Source organism: Ipomoea nil, unplaced genomic scaffold (genome assembly GCF_001879475.1).
Source record: "Ipomoea nil cultivar Tokyo-kokei standard unplaced genomic scaffold, Asagao_1.1 scaffold0298, whole genome shotgun sequence".
In the NCBI taxonomy this organism is placed as follows: domain Eukaryota; kingdom Viridiplantae; phylum Streptophyta; class Magnoliopsida; order Solanales; family Convolvulaceae; genus Ipomoea; species Ipomoea nil.
The window spans coordinates 1,540,003-1,563,333 of NW_017616726.1; the positions used below are offsets into that span (position 1 = coordinate 1,540,003).

Consider the following 23,331-nt stretch of genomic DNA (forward strand, 5'->3'; position numbering starts at 1 on the left):
AATATTGAAGAGCTAACTGCAGATTGCCAAACAAGGACATTGCGAGGTAGTTTCCCACTTTAATTTGTTATGTGATTTGAATACTCTTTTTGTCAATAAATACCACAAGTAGTTAATATGATTGGCTTAATTATATTTTTATATATATTTTTTTTATTTTTTAGAAACAATTATTATTATTATTATTATTATTATTATTATTATTATTATTATTATTATTATTATTATTATTATTATTATTATTATTATTATTATTATTATTATTATTATTATTATTATTATTATTATTATTATTATTATTATTATTATACCCTTAGGTCATTTTACATGTTAATCTAAACAGCTAATTTTTTCAAATATCTTTTTACCAACCATTGATATAATTCGCTGGTCGCCTGGTCAAATCCGCTAACGCTAACCGCTAACGCTAACCGCTAACTGCTGATTGTCAAAGAAGGACATTGCGAGATAGTTCTCACTTCAATTTGTTGTATGATTTGAATACTCTCTTTGTCAACAAATCTCTCAAGTAGTTAATATGATTGGCTTTATTAATTATATGTTTAAAATTTTTTTAATGGTATTAATAAAATACTTGGTAAATAAATATATAACATTATTTTGTATTATAACTTTGATATTTAATTAAAAAAAATAGTGCACAAAAAAGATAATAGACAATGTAGTGAATATAATCAATTGATGAATTTGAATGTAAAGAATTTTTACATGAGAGAAAAATAAAGACAATATAACTAATAAAATTATTTCTCTTAATTAATTTATTGATAATGAATAATTTTTTGTTTTAATAAAGACATTGTAGGGACAATATAGTGAATATAATCAATTGATGAATTTGAATGTAAAGAATTCTTATATTGGAGAAAAATAAAGACAATATAACTAATGAAATTATTTCTCTTATTTAATTTATTGATAATGAATAATTTTTTTTTAATTGAATAAAGACATTGTAGACACATAATTCTAAATTAAAGGAATGCATATGTATTATTTTTTGTTATAGCTACTAAATTATTATTTAATTTAATAAGAGTAAAATAGAGTACTAATTATGCTAACTTTGATTGGGATGAGGTTCGAACCTAAGACCTTTCTTATTGAAATCAATGAGTGAGTTAACAGTGAACTAACAGAAATTAACGGAAAAGATAATATTTAACGGAAAAGTTAATGCATAATCATATTCATTAAGGATAAATTAGGAAATCTTAAGTAAAAATTAAAATCTGATCAATTCATTTGATTAAACAATTTTACCGTCATTTTTTCTGTCCATTATAGGCCTAACTCTCTTGGGCTCTTATTAGTATAGTATAGTTGTGAGAATAAGAGTAAATGTAAAAAAAAAAAAAAACATATACTATTTGTAAATATTATAATTCTAATTTTAAACTAATGCTAGTAGTTGTTCCAATTCGAACCGCCAGTTCACGGTTCAGGATCCACTTTTTTCGATTCATGATTTAATAAACTGAAATCCAAATATTAGGTTTTGGATCTGAATCATAATCGAAAACTTTCAATTCGATTGCTATATATAGTGTCCTTTTCAGTTCGAACCGAACCGTGGTCATCCTACGTATAAGCAATAATTTGTTGGAAAAGAAAAATAAATAAAATATTTACTTTAAGAGTAGAAATGTCAATTTAATATATCAGGGGTATGCTTACATGAATAATTAGGAAAAATGTGCTATAAACATATAATTCAAGAAGAAAAAAGTGTCATTTTTCTAAAAAAAAAAAAAAAAAAAAAAAAAATCCTTTTAGTTTTCTTCTCCCAATTGAAATGTGACCTGTTCTATCCATTTCTCCTATAAATACTGGTGCCGGGAAGGAGAAGAAACCAAGCTCAAACACTTTCTTGAATTATTATTTTTTACTAAAATATGTATACGAATCAAAGCGTATTCGTTCCATTCAAACTTTTCTTCGTCGCTGTGCTTCTCTTCCTAAATGTGCTAGTGTGTGCCGTGGCAGGGCTTGAAACCAAAGTCTGTGATTCTAATCACATACACTCGATATGATCTATTTAAAATTGGTCAATTTTGTTAAAATCTTCACTTATATGATGTTTCATATATTCTCATTTTCCCTAACAACGTGACAGGTTTACATTGTGTATATGGGAGCGAGGCAGCACGATGATGTGGAGCTCACCACTTCTAGTCACCATCATATGCTTGCTACTGTCCTCGGAAGGTTCTTCTGTTAATTAGTTGGTTTCTACACAGTAGAGTTAAATTCCTAGACAGCAGTCATTTAGCAATATGTTTTTATCAGATCACCTTAATTAATTAATTAATTAATGCAGCCCAGAAGAAGCAGCAGCTTCAATGATTTACAGCTACAGGCATGGCTTCTCTGGTTTTGCAGCTATGATGACCAAGTCTCAAGCTCAAGCTGTTGCAGGTTATACATAAACTTTTATCCATATTTGAAAAGGGGATATATAGATAGATGTTGAATCGATTACGTTTTAGTACTTTTTAACTCTCTTTTTTTTTTTTTTTTGCAAAATACCTACGATGACTTTTGTAGATATTCCTGGTGTTGTTAAAGTCATTCCTAATTCCTTTTACAAGTTGCGAACAACCAGGAGTTGGGATTATCTGGGCCTATTCTTAAACTCTACCACTAACCTGCTGCACGATAGTAAGATGGGTGATGGTATCATCGTTGCTGTTTTAGATACAGGTGCACTCCTAGGCCTTGCCAGTACTCATATTTCTTTGCAATCATTATACCGTGGACCAGGATTCCTGATCCCAAAAGACAGTTTTGAATTTTAATTTTGACGACGACTGTTTGTTTTACATGTTTTATATACTGTAAAGCATACGTATATGTCTTTGTGTTATGCATTTTAGTGTCTCATGTTATACAATTCTGTATGTTAAGAGTATTGATTCTGTACCTAAAATAAATTAAAATTTGTGTCAAAACATAAGAAACGGGAAACTACAAGATCTGTTAAAGCTCAAAATAAAAACAATGTTGTTTTGATCCAGGGTCCACAATACTATGTAGACCCTGGTCCACAATATAAATTGCCATTTCTTTGCACTCGACACATTATCGTGTGGACCATGATTCACATAGCTGTGTGTATAATGAATGCAATATACATTTTTAATATGTTAAAAGTACATTATTTGATAATATATAAAAAAAATAATGTATTTTTAATATATATTAAAAATATACTTTTTATTTATGGTCCATGGAATAATAATGGTTTGTACTCCTAGTGTATTCTTGTTAGCCTTAGTACATAAATACTACTACGTGGCCGCATGCAGGAGTGACACCGGAGAATGAAGCCTACAATGATAACGGATTAGGCCCAATTCCTTCAAAGTGGAAGGGCTACTGTGAGTCTGGACAGATGTTCGACCCCAAGAAGCATTGCAATAAAAAACTAATTGGAGCCCGGTACTTCATTGAAGGGTACCTGGCTGAGAAAGGACAACAGCCTAAAAATTATACAGGAATTCTTGACTACATCTCTCCAAGGGACTCAAATGGGCATGGCACTCACACTTCTAGTACAGCAGCTGGTTCACCTGTGCCCAATGTGAGCTACAATGGACTGTCATTAGGAACATTTAGGGGCGGTGCACCTCGGGCTAGGCTTGCTATTTACAAGATAGGTTGGGAAGATGGCACATTTACAGAAGCCGATATTCTCATGGGCTTTGACACTGCCATTAATGACGGAGTTGATATGATATCTGCATCATTTGGGCCTGAGGTGCCTTTATATACTGAACTGCACCCTCAAGATGGTGCAACCAGCTTAGGTTCTTTTCACGCTGTTGAACAAGGAATCACTGTGGTTGCTGCAGGAGGGAACGATGGGCCTGCTGCTCAAACTGTGTGTAATGGGGAGCCCTGGATAATAACCGTTGCTGCTAATACACCTGATAGAGCATTCCCTACCCCAATCACACTTGGAAATGGTCAAACCTTCATGGTAAATATATATTATATATGTAGATAAGGATCCGTCACTGCTGGAAATTATGAAATTTCCGACCACCTAAATATATGCATGCCTGATTGTGTAGTTTGCCCGTCAGCAATATGGTTCTCATTCAATTACAAAAACTCTACTATTTTAATTTACACCGTACCATAGTAATAATACAAAGATTGCTTTATATATGTAGGGTCAATCATTGTTCATAGGGAAAGACACAGGCATTGTCGACTTGGTTGCTGCCCCTAGGTATGATACTTCAATTCCTAGTACTGCACTATATATATTGCTAGCCTACTTGAATATTATGTAATTTTTTTTTTTTTTTTTTTTTTTTTTTTTTTTTTTTTGTATTGTGTAGGCATTGTGAAAGCCTATCTACAAATGATACATGGATAACTGGAAAAGTGGTGTTGTGTTTTACTGGAACGCATCGCTCAGATCGTGATGTAGCAAGTATTGTAGTGCAAGCTCGGGGTATTGTGAGTGAAGTTGATGGTGTTGGAATTATTGTGTCACAAAAGCCATATACATTACTAGATGTATATGATGATTACTTTCCTAGTGTTCAAGTTGATTACGAGATTGGAACTAAAATACTCTTTTATATCACATCTAGAAGGTATATATGCACATTTAGTAACAAAAATCCTTTTATAATTGCAATAAAATTGTGCCTTAGCTTGCATATTTAAGTGACTAATAATGAAACCATAAGTTCAGATACCCAAAGGTGCAGCTAAGTCCATCCAAAACTCAAATTGGTAAACCAATCTCAAGTGTCATAGCCAAGTACTCATCGCGTGGCCCTTATACTATAGCCCCGGCTATACTTAAGGTATGATTTCGATATGTAGTATTTTGCTAACTCAAGGAATTGAAGTTCAAGTTTTCAGGACATAAATGCTCAACATTGGTATAACCTTTTGATATTACAACAATTTGCAGCCAGATATTGCTGCACCAGGAACAAATATATTAGCAGCATATGTTCCTAAAAATCCTGCTATCCCAGTAAGTACATATAAGATGATCAGTGGAACATCTATGGCAACACCACATGTGGCAGGAATAGTAGCACTACTCAAAGCTGCTAACCCAAATTGGTCTCCAGCAGCTATAAAATCCGCAATTGTCACAACAGGTTTGTTTTGTACAATTCTTACATTTTCATAAGTAAATGGTAATCCTATTCCCATTTTTTAAAATACTTTCAAATATATATGTATTATATGTTTAATTTGCAGCATGGACAAGTGACCCATCATCTGGACAACCTATATTCAATGAAGGAGAGACAATTAGTAAGTTGGCAGATGCATTTGACCATGGGGGAGGGATCATAAACCCCAACAAAGCAAGATATCCTGGCCTCATCTACGACATGAGCACAACAGATTATCTTCAGTCTCTATGTGCCATGGGATATGACAGCAGCGTCATTACTGGACTTGCAGGACAAAACATATCTTGCAATAATGGGCTTTCCATTTTTGATGTGAATTTTCCTTCGATAACCATACCAAATCTAAGGGGATCAATCACTCTCACTAGAACCGTGACAAATGTTGGACCTGTAAACTCTTTATACAAAGTTATGGTTGAACCTCCAAAGGGAATAGCAGTAGCCGTAACGCCAAGTACATTAAACTTTAGTCCCAATGTCAGGAAGATCTCCTTCAGTGTAAAAATTTCCACGAGCTATCCCTCCAACACCGGATACTATTTTGGGAGCTTAACTTGGAATGATGGAGTGCATAATGTCAGAATTCCTATATCTGTCAAGACAATGTATTAAGTAAGAATCAAGATACTATTATGGGAACTTCACTTAGAATGATGTGGTGCATACTTTGAAATTCCTATATCTGATAACACTATGTATTAATAATCTTGAGTTGATGCTTATTTCAAGAGGAAATAAAAATTAAGTTATTGACAATGATACTCATATGTTGAAGTATATGAATTGAGGCAATCAAGCTAAGAATTGATTTTGGTCTCGAGGAAGTAAAATTCTAGGGAGAAAGGGGTGCGAGTGAGGTTGAATAATTTTTATTTTTTTTTTGAACAAACGAACAAGCGTTTCATTGATGAGCTTTCAAAGCTACAACTTCTGGAAGTCAATAACATTGACCTTTTAAAACATTGAACTTTTGTAAATTTGCTAGTTTTACAGTGGAATTCTTTGACTTGCCAAGTTTGTTTTTAGCTTGGTTTGGTTCGTTAATTTTCTTACACTACTTTTCTTGTTAACTCAATGAGGGATTTCACTATGTATTTTGATTACACAAGTACAAGTGACACGTAAGGGTGTGCAAACTTCAGTAAATTTTTGGTTAACTGATCGAACTGACAAAGTTCGGTTAGTTGTTTTTTAACCGATTTTTTTTTTTATTCGGTTAATGATTAAAGGTTTTTTAAAATTTTGGTTAACGGTTAATTCGGTTCAAAACTGTCGTTTAATCAAATTAACCGAACGGTTAACCGAAATTTTAAATGTGTATATAAATAAATAAATATATAATCTAATAGGTAAAATCCCGATATATTTGTAATATAATGTTATTATGGTATTATTTTTGTATATTTTCTTATGGATTTAATTAATATTATATGTATTATTTTAATTAGATTTATTATTATAGGTATTATTTTTAAGATTTAAAATTTTTGTTTAAAAAAATTCGGTGAAGCAACCGATTAACTGAAAAAAATTCTGTTCGATTAATTTAATAATACAAAGTTCGATTCGATTAACGGTTAAAGTTTTAAAACGATCCAGTTAACCGGTTGCACAGCCATAGTGACACGAACCCTTTCACAACATAATGCTATTTGCTTCCTCTCGACAATCCTTTGATCATAGTCAAGATCTCATATATATATATATATATATATATATATATATATATATATATATATATATAGGGTGAATCAACGATTTGGTCCCTCACTTATTCGCGACTTGTCAATGTTGCCCCTGAATCACGTATTCATCGATTTAGTCCCCGAAAATAATTGTTTTTCGTCAAATCAGTCCCTATGGCCGTATTCTGTCAAGTCTCAGGCGAGAGCTCCGATTTGCCCCGGGCATTTTGGTCTTTTCACGCCTTCTTCTTCATTAACTCTGACCAAACTCGCCAGAGAAGCTCAAGCTCGCCGGAGGGAGCTCCATCTCTTCCGCCGACGTCAGCTGCACCTCCAATGGCTTGCCTAATTAACACCTATGGTGTTATGAATCAAATCCAATGGTAAACAAGGAGAATTCTTCCATTCCTTAGCATGCAATTTGAGAATCTCAGCAAACAACCCTTTTCTACCGTATCTCTCCATCTTAGCTCTCTCTCTCGTTCCTCTCCTCCGACGGCGAGCGCCGGCGATCCCCCGGCAGATCGCGGCGACAGGCGGCGGCTAGCTCCGTCTCTCTTCTCTCTCGGTAAAAGCTGAGCAACAACCAAACAAATCCCTATCTACCTCGTCTCTCTCCCTTCTTCTCTTGGCTAACTCACGTACGGCTTCAACAACATCCGACGGCGAGACAAGGTCAATGGACCTACATCTCCCCTCCCTCTCTCTGGTGGAATCACGAAGAGGCGGAAGCAGCAGATCGGAGCAGCGACCTCCGCCCCTCTTTTTTTTCCAGCGAAGCAAATAGATCGGCGGCGGCGTGGCAAGCTTAGCTTCGTTTTTCCGGCGACCCTTGCTCAAGACATGGCGGCGTCGACCTCCCCTTTTCCCGGCAAGGCAGAGACGGTAGTGGTGGGTCCCTGGTAGTTGATCCCTCCCGGCGAAGCAGCAAACCGGCACCACGACTGGATGACTCGCCGGAGAGTGACGTTTGGGGTCAACAACTCATCATCGGAGGTGAAGCTGACGTCGGCGACGATGGAATGAAGAAGAAGGCGTGAAAATACCAAAATGCCCAGGGCAAATCGGAGTTCTCGCCTGAGACTTGACGGAATACGGCCATAGGGACTGATTTGACGAAAAACAATTATTTTCGGGGACTAAATCGATGAATACGTGATTCAGGGGAAACATTGACAAGTCGCGAATAAGTGAGGGACCAAATCGTTGATTCACCCTATATATATATATATATATATATATATATATATATATATATATATATATATATATATATATATATATATGGTTCCAATGAGAACACTTGCTTAGGTGAGAACGTGAGAACAAATTATGTGCATCCATCTAATATTTTTTAATGCTCTAGATTAGATTAAGTGTGTGCGAACGCATATTAAATGTGTGCAAACGCGATTAAGTGTGTTTGCACACATTTAATGCGCGTTCGCGCACACATAATCTAATCTATACTATTAAAAAATATTAGATGGATGCACATGATGTTTTCTCATGCTCTCACCTAAGCACATGTTCTCACTGGAACCCTACCATATATATGTATGTATATATATATATATATATATATATATATATATATATATATATATATATATATATATATATATATATATATATATATATATATATATATATATATGGATGTTTGGACTTTATAATTTGTGCTTTTGTAGTGTTGTTATGGTGTTGTGTTTGTATAATTTGTTATGGATTTATTATTATAGGTATTATTTTAAAATTTTAAAACTTTACCTTAAAAAACATCGGTTAACCGACCGATTAACCAAAAAAAACTTCAGTTCGATTAATTCGGTAATACAAAGTTCAGTTCAGTGAATGGTTAAACCTTTAAAAATTTTGAAAAAAACAGTTTGGTTAAAATGATTCCGTTAACCGAACGGTTAACTAATTGCACACCCCTAATTTTACACACTAAAAAAATGCAACCTTTCTCTCTCGAAACCCTACTCCTCTTCCTTTTTCTTTCTGTGTTCTATACCAAGCTCTAGTTTGCCAGGCTTTTTTGTTTGAGTGCTCAAACATAAAATCAAAACTTGTTTTATCTTGGGAAACCTAGGCTACAACGCTCCTAGTACCAAAGGGAGGTAGAAAATAAGGTTTTAAGGATAATATTGGTATCACATGACTTAAGCTTACCATTAACCTCTCATTTTTTAAGCCTGTAAAACCATATTTTCCTTGATTTTCTCTAAAAAAAAAAAATTTGAAGAACCTCGTATTGCCAATCAACAACAATGGGATGAAAATGTTGGTAACAACAATGGTGGCAACGGCAATAATGTTGCTCATTCCCAAACACCGGTGAACGTTGGTTCACAGATCAGTGGGAGCACAGAGGGATATATCCCTACGATGCAAGTACCAATTTCGGTGCCAAGTGGCTTGACTGAAAAGTCAGAAAAGTTCAATGGATCGAACTTCAACAAATAGCAGCAAAAGATGGTATTTTACTTGGCAACTCTCAACTTGGCAAAGTTCTTGATCGAGAGGGTTCCTAAGGTAAAGGAATAGGATGTATAATCCGTGAGTGCGGTGGATGCTTAGAAGCATTCTGACTTCCTTTGCAAAAACTATATACTCAAAGGGTTGTGTGATGCGCTATACGATGTATATCGAAAAATCTACATAGCAAAAGTGTAACACCCCCGATTTTCATGCCAATTTAAACTTAAATAAGCAAGATAATCTAACCACAAAACATAAGCAAAGCACAGCGGAAGTCTATATATATAAAGCCAGAAAACGGAGAGTGTTATGCCACGTCCACGCTAATGTGAACGCACAAGCAAAAACCAACAACAACAATCTAATAAGTCTAGCATAAGGGGCACACAGGCCCAAAACACAACTAAAACGGTCTGGGAGACTAAACTAGCCATCTCTAACGCGCTCGCCGACTACTCGGGACCTGAAAAGCACATAAATAAATGGGACGACGCCCGGTCAGCGAATAATGCTGGTAACCCATTCATACGCGTTAAGTATCATACATAGATAGTATATACAAAATCATTTTCAAAACGGAATACTGTATATATCAGTTCAAAGCCCAAGATAGAAGTCAACTGCAAGACTCTATATTACTCACAACAAGGATAAGGGGAAACACATCCCAAAACACATCAAGACGTGACAACGACAACACAAGTAAGGCTCAAGGCGTAATCTACCATCACCCAGTAGAATACTAACCGACATGCTCAACAAAAGAGAATAAAGAAGCATACATCGGCAACACATGCCTTCGTGACATCACTCGTCACGAATAGAGAAACACACATTGGCAACACATGCCTTCGTGACGTCACACATCACGAATTCAATAATCCTTCCTTATGCCCAGTTCCAACCTTATGGCTACCCTCAACCTTATAGCTAGTTCCAACCATTACCTCCAGGACCCCTGTACATCCAAGTCCAACCTTATCTCTCCGGGAACCGTCGTTCCCATCCGCCAACGACCGTCAACAATTTCCACCAATTCATAGTACACGAGGGTACCAATCACAACACACGACCGAAGCCCTCCCAAAACATGTGAACCTGACACACAGGTCACAAACTCAATAATCACATCGTACCTTGGTGACTAATGTCCCATACTATTAATCGTGCAATCCAGGTACAACCACACACACAACACCATCATAGGAATCAATCAATGGATCATAACAAAGATATGAAACCATACTCAACAAGGAAAGGATCACAATCCGACAACAACGATGATCAACACAAGTCATCATCCACAATAGGAAAGAGCAAACCACACATGCTAGCATTTCAACACCGAACTAGCATGCTTATCAAACGGGTAAACAAAACATAGTTCTGAAGAACACACAAGACTCATCATGGTTCAACGAAACACAAGGTTGAACACTTAGCACGATTCAAGACACCAAAACCTACATGAAATCCTACCACATAGTTCTAGACGTACGAAACATCAAGAAGACACTCAAATAGTTCAACAAAAGAACATCGAGAAGTCAAAACATCATTTACCGAGCCAAAAGAATCACGGGGAACAAATCCCCAACAACCAACATTGTGTACCCCGCGGGTGGGGCCACGGGTGGACCCCGCACCTGTGGTTCCGCCTGCGGGAACCACCTTCCCACAACACACGTACCCCGTGGGTGGTGTGGCGGGTGGACCCCTACCCGCCGTTCCGCCCGCGGGTATACAACTGTACCAAAAATGATCCGTTCGAGGATTTTCAACACCAAGTCCAAATTCAAGTCCAAAACACCCAAAATCTCACAAAATACAACAATATGACTTGAATCAAAGGAATAGCCAAACAATGACATACAAGAACCCTAATAACAAGCTCTAGATATGCATTTTCACAAGACAATGCATCAACACTCACATTTCATAGCAAAAATCACATGTAGAAGTCAAGAAATCATCACATATATATGTAAGAAAATAGATTTTGTAAAGTATGGGTTACCTCTTGTAGCTTAAACCTTCACTTATTACACCTTACAAGCTTCTAACAAGGCTCTCCTTCAACACCAACTTCAAGAACACACCAAAAGACCATAAAGATTTCATCTTTAGAAAAAGACACCTTAGAAAACACTAAAAACACTAAAGGACCAAGGAAGAAGAACAAGAGTTTTAAATCCAACTTTGTTGGGGAAAGCAGTCAGAAGGAGGCTGAAATCAACCTTTCAACCATGGTAACTAAGGTGAACCTCATGGGTTCCAACCAGCGCGAGTAGTTCATCAACACCAGTGCAACAAGGCATCTATGTTGCAATCGTGAGCTGTTTAGCACATTCCAGACCGTTGAGAGCGAGAAGGTGTGGATGGGAAACTCTGGTCAATCGTTGTGGAGGGCGTGGGCAAGGTGGTTATGAAGATGAATTCCGATAAAGAACTGACGTTGAACAACATGCAATAGGTTTTGGAGTTGCGGAAGAATATGGTGTCTGGATCGCTGTTGAACAAGCATGGGTTCAAGATGGTATTCGAGTAAGATAAAGTTGTATTGTCTAAGTTAGGCTTGTTTGTAGGAAAGGGATATGTAACTGATGGGCAATTTAAGCTCAATGTAATGACTGCCACTATCAATAAAAAGCAAACTTAATTTTGTTCACTTGTTTGAAACTTCCAATTTATGGCATGGTAGAGTAGGTCATGTTAATTTTAATTCTATTTGTAGATTAATTAGCTTGAGCCATATTCCTACATTCCAAACTAACACAAATTACAAGTGTGAAATTTATGTTGAAGCAAAACTAATTAAGGCACCTTTCAAATCGATTGAAAGGCAAATTGAACCACTTGAATTAATCCATAGTGATTTGTGCGATTTTAAATTGATACAGACAAGATGTAGTAATAAATAGAGTTAATACCACAAATGGTCATCTGACTATTGGGGTAGTACTCTTTTTAGTCATCAACTTTCAATTCGACCAAAACACATACCTCGACTTTTATTTTTGACCACAAATAGTGCTCCGTTAGTCGTTCTGTTAAGTGAGTGTTAAATTTAAGGGTATTATCTTCAAATCAAAGAAAAAATAAAATATTTAGCAACAAGTCCATTTGAGCTACATTTCTTGATGCTGCAATTCGAAAATGCAAATGGAAATTATGAGAAAGGGGCTCTTTTATACAGGGCATATGGCTCAAATGGACAGGTTAACATGAAACCATTTCAAGCTTTCTAGAAAGCCCAAGTTTCACTCCCATTAAGAATTTGTGGACATGAAATGGTATAGAGCTGCAAATGTTTTCAATCTCCTCTTCATTGTTCTTTTTATTTAATCATTCATTTTATTTATTTGCAATTTTTTCCGAGTTTGCTTTGTTGTCCAGTGTAGGTGACCAAATACTTGAGAGATACTCAGTGACCTGCTTTAGCAATTGTTATTGAATGTCTCAAACCTTTTGGGGTTCCGCATGGTGTCTTTCAATTCCCTGATAAGTCTATTTTTATTTTCCCTACAATATTATCTTGGTTCTGATTTGCTTGTTTGCATTTCTGAATTGCAGCATCAAGAATGGTATTTCAAATGGACTTGTTGTTAACTATTTTATTTTTTATTTGATTTAACGATAATACCCTTAAATTTAACACTCACTTAACAAAAAGACTAACGGGGGACTATTTGTGGTAAAAAATGAAAGTCGAGGTATGTGTTTTGGTCGAATTGAAAGTCAAGGACTAAAAGGAGTATTACCCCAATAGTCAGAGGACCATTTGTGGTATTAACTCTAATAAATATTTTATCACGTTTATCGATGATAGAACACATTATTGCTATGTGTATTTACTGAAAAGCAAAGATGATGCCTTAGAAAAGTTCATTCTTTATAAGAATGAAGTTAAAAACCAACTTAATCGTAAAATTAAGGAGGTTAGAAGCGATAGAGGTGGTGAGTACAAAACACCTATAGGTGACTTCTGCGCTAGTGTTTGTATCATACACGAGCGCACGACACCTTACGCACCTAAATGGAACGGTGTTCCCGAATGCAAGAATCGCACATTGAAAGATATGATGAATGCGATGCTTATAAGTTTGCGCCTACCTCAAAATATGTGGGGTGATGTGATTTTGACAAGTAATTACCTTTTAAATAAAGTACCCCGCAAGAAGTTGGATAAGACTCCTTATGAGCTATGGAATGGTAGGAATATGTTAGACGTCGGCCGGGTTGGCGGAGTTGAGCCCCTACTCGATTCGAGACGTAACGTTGTGGCTTACCATGGAGGGATGTGGGTAAATGGTTAATGTACATCTACTTATCACCAATTGGTTTTAAGTAGGATATGAAGACCAAATAGCAAAAAACTCTGTGGTTAAGCGTGCTTGACTTACAGTAGTCACATGATGGGTGACCCACTAGGAAGTAAGCATAATGAAGCGCTGAGATCCATCAATTGGTATTAGAGCCGAGGTCACGAGTTTGAATCGATGGCGAGGCGAATTCCAAGTCCAATCTAGATGGGATGTGGGCGTAGGTCGGGCCAAGTCCAGTCCCAAGAGGGGGATGACGCGTGTAGAGGCTAAGAACCGAGCCAGGTATGCTGCAAAACTGGGCTTGGTGTTCAAAAGTTACGGCAGGTGCTGGAGGGAGATTGTTGGTTGTCGGCCGGGTTGGCCGAGTTCAACCCCTGCTCGATTCGAGGCATAGCGTTGTGGCTTACCATAGAGGGATGTGGTTAATGGTTAACGTCCACCTACTTTATCACCAGTTGATTTTAAGTAGGATATGGCTACCAGATAACCAAAGAACTCTATGGTTAAGCGTGCTTGACTTACAACAGTCACAAGATGGGTGACCCACTGGGAATTAAGCATAATGTAGCGTGTCTTTATTCGCTATGCACATAACAATAGTGTGTACTGATTCTTAGTACACGAGTCCCATAATCTGGACGTACATAAGAACACAATAATAGAATCAGAGAATGCATCATTCTTTAAAAATGTATTTTCTTGTAGGTCTAGCGTGGACCTAATACGTCAAAATGGACGCTTGACGTTGCTATGGATAATGATAGTGGGGAATCTAAAAAAGAACCCGAGCTCAAGCCTAGACGTAGTAAACAGGCTAGAGTTGAAAAATCATTTGGTCCTGGTTTTCAAACTGACTTGTTAGAGTATGATTCTAGTACTCAAACTTGTTTATTAAAAAAAAAATGAACTGGATTTTCTAACATGTTTGTTAGAAAATGAGCCTCGAACGTATGTAGAAAGACCAATGTAGAAATATGCTATTAAAAATGAAGTGGATTCTATTTTATAGGATCACACTTGGGAACTTGCTGATTTTCCTCCGGGTAGTAAACCCTTATGATCCAAGTGGGTCTTTAAAAGGAAGATGAAATCCGATGGTTCCATTGAGAAGTATAAGGTTAGGCTTGTAATTAAAGGTTACAAGCAACGCTATGGACTTGATTACTTTGACACATATTCTCCTGTGACGAGAATAAATTTTCATTAGGATGATACTTGCCATAGCGGCATTGCAAAACTTGGAAGTTCATCAATTGGATGTGAAAACCACTTTCTTAAATGGCGAGTTAGATGAAGAAATCTATATGGAACAACCCGAAGGGTTTGTGGTCCCAAACCAAGAAAAGTAAGTGTGTAAATCGGTTAAATTGCTATATAGTTTAAAACAAATGCTTAAACAATGGCACGGGAAATTTGACCATTTAATGTTAACCAATGAGTTTAAAATAAACGAGAGTGACAAATGTGTCTACGTTAAGGAAACGATAGACGACTATGTCATCCTCTGTTTAAACGTATATGATATACCCATTGTTGGTAGTAACGACCGAATGATCAAGTCGTGTTAAATTCGAGATTTGACATGAAGGATATGAGATTGACAGATCTAATCTTCGAGGTTAAGATAATTAGACTAGAAGGTCTTGAGTTGAACCAATCTCACAATGTTGATAAATTAAAAAAAAATCCTTGAAAACTTCAACAAGGATGATAATCAAGTGGCTAGGACAACATTTGATACAAACATTTTACTATTCAAAAATCACGAAGAATGTATTTCTCAAATAGAATATGCTTAGATTATTGGTAGTTTAATGTATCTAATGAGTTTTACTATATACTAGACATTGTCTTTGCAGTTAGCAAACTCAGTAGATATACGAGTAACCCTAGTGATATGCACTGGAATGCAATTGTGAGGGTTAAGATACCTAATGGGTACTCGTGACCTTGGACTGCACTATATACAAGGTATCCTACTATACTTGAAAGTTATAGCGACAGTAATTAGATATTTGATATTCAGGACTCTAAGTCCACGAGTGGCTATTGTATACGTTAGCAGGTGCAGCCGTTTTGTGGACCTGAAATAAATTGTGATAACCAGATCCACGATGAAATCTGAGCTGATAGCCTTAGACAAATGTTGCAAAGAGGCTGAATAGCTATGCCATTTTCTCGAGGATATTCCTAATTGGGAAAAACTGGTGCCTCCAATATGTGTGCATTGCTATAGTCGAGCCACAATTGGTAGAGTACGGAGTAATATGTATAATGGTAAGTCTAGAAATATATGTCGTAGATATAATACCATTAAATAACTTCTCACAATTGGTGTCACTATGTGAAGTCAAAAGACAACGTAGCGAATCTGTTAACCAAAGGGTTAAATAGAGAGTTGATCGAGAAGTTGACACGAAGAATGAATCTAAATCCTTTAGAATAAAGTTCTATAGTGGATACCCAACTTAGCCAGCACCTAGGTTCAATGGGACAACTAAATTATGGAACGAAGCATGTCATTGTAGGATTTTGGACGTCGTACTCTTCCTTGTTAGAACAGTGACTCCCGCACGAGGTTAACACATTGATGCTTTAATGATTCGAATTGTCGGTTGACATGCGTGAATATGTAGGATACTCGGAAAAGAATCACCTATGTGAGAGAGAAGTGAGGTTGCTTCAAAGGAGAATTAATTGGGCTCTATTCTTTAGAAACTCTTGCAGAACCAGGAACGGTGACCCATAACTAAAATGTGCACACTCATGAGAATAGAACTTGGTTGGAAGGCTCCTATGTGGAATATGTCATCGTTTACACAAACAACAGTACGGTTCAAAGACATCGCGTTCTACCGGACAACTAGTAGAGTAAACATATCTTCACAAGGGAAGGTTCAAAGGGTAAGACCTACCTATCCTATGCAGGGATCGACCGTTGAATATAGTCGTTTCGTTTAAACAGCCCGGAAAATCAATTTTTCATTCTTGTGGGGGATTGTTTGAAAAATAGCTAAAATGACATTGTAAGTGACAATTTTGTGGTATAAATATATGTGGAGTCCACTTTCGATTTGGGTCGGATCAAAGTGGATACATGTTCTTCGTAGTTAGACGAAGATATCTATATATTGTACGCTCAAAACGGATAATGGGTGAATGAGAAATTAATTCTCAAAGTAGACCCATTTATATATGTGTTCTAAGCTAAGCCAAGTTCTAGTTCGACAAGCTCTTTTGTTTGAGTGCTCAAACATAGAGGCGAAACTTGTTTTATCCTGGAAACATAAGTTACAACGCTTTTGGCACCAAAGGGAAGTAGCTAGCAATTACGGCTTTAAGGATAGTGTGGGTATTACACGACTCAAACTTACCTTTAACATTTCATTTTTGTGTTTGTTAATTTTCTAGAAATATGATTTTCGTGGCAATATTTCGTAACAGATCTTAATCGTGCTTGTTCTAAAACAGGGAGGAAGGTGGTTGATTTTGTAGACAATCAAGCAATTGTGGAAAGTAAGAGTGAAATTTTGAGCTATCTCACTTGTATGGGACACAACAAAGTAAGCAACTTGATAGACATATACATGGAATGATGTTCCAGAACAAACTGTGGATCTTATTTGGCAGGATACCTTATAGCTTGGTGTATTTATTTGCAATTTATATTTCAATACACACATCAATGTATTATTTGCTAATTAACTAAATACATGTGTTTGCATATTACATTACATTATAATATATTTGACATCCCAACACATCCGAGATAAGAAAATGTTAGTTGAGTTATGTGGGTACTTGGGGGAGAGATTTTAAATCAAAATTGAGTTCATAAAAGTAAGATGATCCTGTGTGATAAATACTCATTTCTCGACATAGAGAAATAGGATTTTTTTTTTTTTTTTTTTAGAAATAGGGTAACTTTAGATAATAAATTAAAGTGAATGTGTATCAATCAATTATTGAATCAAGTATATTAATTTTGTTTTAGATTAATAATTTTTTTAATGTAAGAATTAATGGCACAACGTCAAGAATTACAATCTAAAAATATTTACAAGCATTGATTGCTTCATGGAGGTTATTATAAGTTAGAGAAAGACATAATGGAAGAAAAGTTAAGTTGTGTTTCCATATCGGTTCATATCAAATACACATGTACCCGTTTCACAAACAATTTTCAAAATCTTAAGATGTGTCTTTAAAATGACAATACAAGACAAGTAATTCCAATTATAAGGCGTTTGGTCAGTGGCGGAGCTAGAAAATGACGTGAGTGGGGGTGTACTTGAAATGATTTTAGAATTGTCAATGATAAAATATCAAACACCTATAATATGGTTCAAATGCATTATAAATTATAATACAATATTTATGATAGATTACATAATAGTTAAGGTCGGAGCCAAAACTATACTTAGGTAGGGTGAAATTTAAAAAACACATTGAAATGTTATAAAAATATTTATAACAAAATATGAAACATAATCGATTAGATAAAATAGTTTGAATAGAAAATACATTATATTCATAAATACTTTAATTTTAATTTCCTTTTAATTAGATCAACTTAAACTTTTCTAATTTAATTTGAATACGATGGAGTATAATATAAATTTGTTGACTATATTAACTAAATGATTCACATAAAAAAAATAGACTTAAGAAATATTTAATTTATTGAAGGGTGAGAAGGGTTTAAATAAAGAAATGAAGCTAAAATATACACACAAAAATAGTATACAAAATTCTTAATTTATTGAAGGGTGAGAATGGTTTAAATAAATAAAAGAAGCTAAAATAGACACACAATATACAAAATTGTTGAAGATAGGGTTTGAACCCATGACATTTATTTAATGTCAAATTCAAAGCTCAACCACCTGAGCAACTAAACTACTTAGTGACTTATACATGTGTATATATATTAAAGGAAAGAGGTGGGGGGGGGGGGGGGGGGGGGGGGGCAGCTGACCCCACTGCCCCCAATGTGGCTCCGCCACTGCGTTTGGTTGGAATGAAGAAATTAAGGAGGAAAGGAATTGTAATTCGGTGAGAAAAGAATAAGGTGAGAATAAAGTAGGAATTACAATTACATTGTTTGGTAGGGAGGAATAATGGAAATGAGAGAAGTGATATAAAGACTAAAATACTCTTATGTAATAATAATAATAATAATAATAATATTCAAGGACAAATATGTAATTTCCTTCCTTTTCCCTTTTCATTGTATGGATGAATTCATTGAATTGCAATTCGTAGGAGGACTTATGAATTACAATTCAATGAATTGAGTGAATTGCAATTCCCTCCAACCAAACAATGTAGTTTATCATTTCATTGAATTGCAATTCATGCCAACCAAACACCCCCCAACTTGTTTGAAACCAACAAAAGGTATTCTAGAAAAGTGTGTGGGAGAAGAGACCAACGTTCGAACCTCAGTGGCGACAGTGTGTGAATTATGTCCAAAGTGGGCAGATTCCTTGTGTGCACCGACATTTAGTCATGTCTGTTGAACCATTGAGTTACCGTGATTTACATTCTCCCAAATGCTTTGTCGCGCTGGGATGTGGGGGGCCCTTAGGGTTGGAGATTTAACCTTTGGGAAAGAAAAGTGTGTGAAATGACAATAATATTTTAAAAAGATAAATTGCTCAGGTATAATAATTTCCTTCTCAAAATATAAGGCAATGCCACAATGTCATATACATACGACAAAAAATATTATTAATACGGCACACCTAATAATTAAGTATCATGAGTTATTTTTGATTTTTATTTAAGGAATAAAGCAGTCAAGGCCAAAGATGGAACGGGACGGCGTAGATATTTAGCCGTCCAGCCAGCCAAATTATTCAAGATTTTAGCGCTACAAATGTCACGTTTGTGACATGCTGATTCCGTCCAACTGAAAATTCACAATTTATTAAACAAAGTATTCTAAAAAGAAATACATAATTAACAAAAACAAAATAGTACTCCTTATATCCTATTTTCTATAACCTACATGTTCAACAAACCTTCACTTACGGTCTCTTTTGAAACTTGGAGAAATTAAAGTTATTTTCTGGATTTCTCCATATTTGATATTCAAGAAAAATAAGGTCAAACAAAAATATTCATTCTAATCAATGAAAAAAATGTCTAATTTGGCAGAAAATACCTTCCTAGATTTTTTAGTAGTAGAAAGACATTTTCGGAAATATTTTTCGGTATTTATCTTTTCTTCCATCTATTTTCAAGCTACTTTTCAAATTATTGTTACCAGTACCACCACCAAACCACTACAACCACGGTACAATCACCACCACACCACTACCGGCGACCACCACTAACACGACCACTACTACCACTACACAACCACCCATAGTACTTAAGAGTATGCATGAGACAAATCTCACTTTTATGTAATAATTTTCAAATCATACTGTATTAAGAGATTGGAATATAATAATGATTAATATAATTCATTATATGACACTATTGACTTGGTGACTATTAAACACTATTCTATGTAAAAAAGATGAGACCTTATATTTAATAATTGCTTTTGTCCAGCTTCTAAAATGGCTGCCGTTGCATGATTCAACCCCATGACTTCCCACCCTCTCAATGGATCACTATTTCAAAGTCTTCCAACAAAGCAATAATGGCTGCCCAAATTTAGTTAACTTCACCGTTTTCTTCATCTTTGAAATAAAATAAATTTCAACTCATTCATTCTAATTGTTCTCTCACTCTCCTCCACAATATATGATTCAAGTCCATGCCCTTCTTCCATACATTCTTTTTCAAGAAAAATGGCAACCTTAACTCAGAGAGTTTTCATGGCTGCTTTTGTTGTCTCTATTTTGGTCACAACAATGGCTTCCAAGGCTGCATGTTCGCGGTTGATGAACAATAAAGATTTCGGGAGATTGTTCGCCGCTAGGCTCCCGAGAGGGCCGGTTCCGCCGTCCGGTCCATCTCCTTGCCATGACTACAAGACGGATCATTTCGTGCAGAACAATAATTTTCCTGGTGATTATGTTATCTGTCCTTAGCCTTATTAGCATAGCCACAAATATGTATGTATGATAGACAATTCATTAATTAGATATATGTATAATATAGTTAATTCCACTTTTGGTTTTAGATTTATAAGTACCAGTCCATTTTTAGTTTTTTTTTTTCCTTTTTTTTTTTTTTTTCAGAACATCTCATTTGGTTCTAGTATTATTGTGGTATGACAATTTTTGGACCTCTATCAACAAAACAGTGTAAATGACGTTAAATACAAGGGCATTTTTGTCTTCAATTATATATTTTTTCAAAAAAATTACATAAAAATATAATGGGTGAGCCCACTTTAATTTTTATATTAAAAAAAACCGAAACAGATTTTTGTATTTAATGGCATTTCAACGATTTTATTGACGGAGGACAAAAAATGGTCATACCACAAAAAGATTAGGACCAAAGATGATGTTCAAAAGTGGATTGTCACCTATAAATGTAGAACAAAAAATAGAATTAACTCTATAATACTAATGCTATACAATTTTTTTGTACTCCATTTTGCTTCATCATATCAATTGATTTAATACAAGTTACATTCATGCATGCATATTATATATATATATATATATATATATATATATATATATATATATATATGGATATTTAGTTTAAAATATTGTCTTTCTATCTTGTAGTTGTGTGAAGTAGTTGATTTACCGTGGATGATCATAGCGTAGAAAATTTTATAGATACAATGGTTTTATGCCTAATTGATTGGCAAGATCTTATCTATCACTACATACTCCTGATCAACTTTATCATCTCTATGATCATTATATTATTCACGTTTTTAATTATATTATTCACGTTTTTATTATTACTGCATTATTATATTTTTACCATCACATTTGCTACTCTCCTCACCTCCCCTTTTATATAAAGACTAGTTATAACACGCGCTTTGCGCAATTATATTAATGTCCAATGTGTATTTTTAAATTAGTGTTTTAAGGTTAAAGTATTCATATAATATATATGAGAGCGAAAAATGCAAAATTAATAAAAAAATAAATAAATAAATAGTCTTGGTGCTTATATTTTAATAAAATATAAAGAAATTAGAAATAGATAAATTATAATGTAAAACATGAGTGGTTGTGGTTGGAAGAGTGGCACTACCTGTTGTTCCAATTGCATAACTTGTTTGCTGATTAAGATTAATAATTGTTCAGCACATTTCAATTCCGTTGATTAATAATTGTTCAGCACATTTCAATTCCCATACACGGATGCAACAAGACATCCACTTCCATCAGTAATTTTCTTGTCCAGTTTATACATATTATGTTTTTTTAGATTAGCATTGTTTTATTATGTTTTAATTTGTGAGATTTATTTATAGTTGAGTCATTTATTACTTATATTGAGAGACATTCTACAAGTAAAATCCTAATTTGTGAGATTTATTTATAATATATCAAGAACTATGGAAACACCAAGCTGAATAAGAAACTCATGGCAATGATGCTCCTCTCTCTTCTTCTGCTGCTTATTCCAAACACAGATTAGTCATATCATCATCCATGTCGCCACTCTTTTCTGCAGCCCCAATTGCACGGTTCGAAGATGAAAATCAAATTCAATGCAACTTAGCATTTAATTAATTGAGATTTCAGGAAATCTATTGGCCATCAAGCTTAAGAAGGCATTACCCTTCTTTAAATCTATTGTCCAGCATGTGAAGTGAAAAGATCCATGATCTCTTTCACTTCCAAGCCACGTGCAGCATCAATGTTTCAGTATTCCTCTTACCTAAGAATAATTACCCATTTTGTTTAAACTAAATCATCTATCAACCTTTCCCAAAGCATTGGATTGAACACGTACGCCCATAACTATCTTGATTTAATTTTGCTGCCCTATTTCTTTGAAGAAGACAACTGCCATCCAATTTCACCTAAACTACAAAATTGTTACCGTCACATCAAGTTAACCGAAGCTGTTTAATTTAACAGTTTTAAATTGGTAAAATTAAAAAGAATGAGGATATATTAGGAATTTAATTTGACATTGCACAATAAGAAGAATCCAAAGTACAATCTTTTATAACTTATTGGTATACTACAATTTTTTTAGTTCCCGTTAGGGGCCTAACATTATTGGCTCTTATTAAGATTGTATGTAAATTGAAAATTAGCTACTCGGTTTATTCTTATGACTAGCTTGGTAATTGACCTTGTATAATTATTAATGTGTAAGAGCATATTTGATCCCTCAACTCAATTATTACAGCATATTGGTTTATGCTATGGATTGAAAATGTAATAACAATTTCGAGAATGGATATATTACATTATTTGACAAGTCTTTTTATTTTAGGAAATAATATTTTCGAGAATAGTCATTTCAAAAGGGATCTAGTATTAGGCTATTCTCATGTTTTTAATAACGAATAACCTATTTTTGTAATATCTAATTTATTTTCTTGGACTATATTTGTTGTATATTAGAAACTTATTTTATAATAATAATAAGAGTTAATACCACACATGGTCATCTGAGGCAAATTATTGTGTGGACCATAACAAAAAGTACATTTTTAATATATTAAATGTACATTATTTTTGTAGTGAATGT

At 34.8% G+C, this 23,331-nt stretch overlaps 1 protein-coding gene across 1 annotated transcript; it reads left to right on the forward strand.

Moving 5' to 3' along the window:
- Positions 1-1,865: 1,865 nt before the first annotated feature.
- Positions 1,866-5,956, forward strand: LOC109157491 (subtilisin-like protease SBT3.9). Its single transcript, XM_019305379.1, has 10 exons — positions 1,866-2,021; positions 2,138-2,229; positions 2,342-2,439; positions 2,569-2,724; positions 3,330-4,003; positions 4,200-4,258; positions 4,371-4,671; positions 4,728-4,847; positions 4,958-5,153; positions 5,257-5,956. Exons 1-10 carry the CDS (start codon positions 1,917-1,919, stop codon positions 5,805-5,807), a joined length of 2,352 nt encoding a protein of 783 aa, XP_019160924.1. The 5' UTR covers positions 1,866-1,916; the 3' UTR covers positions 5,808-5,956.
- The last annotated feature ends 17,375 nt before the right edge of the window (positions 5,957-23,331 follow it).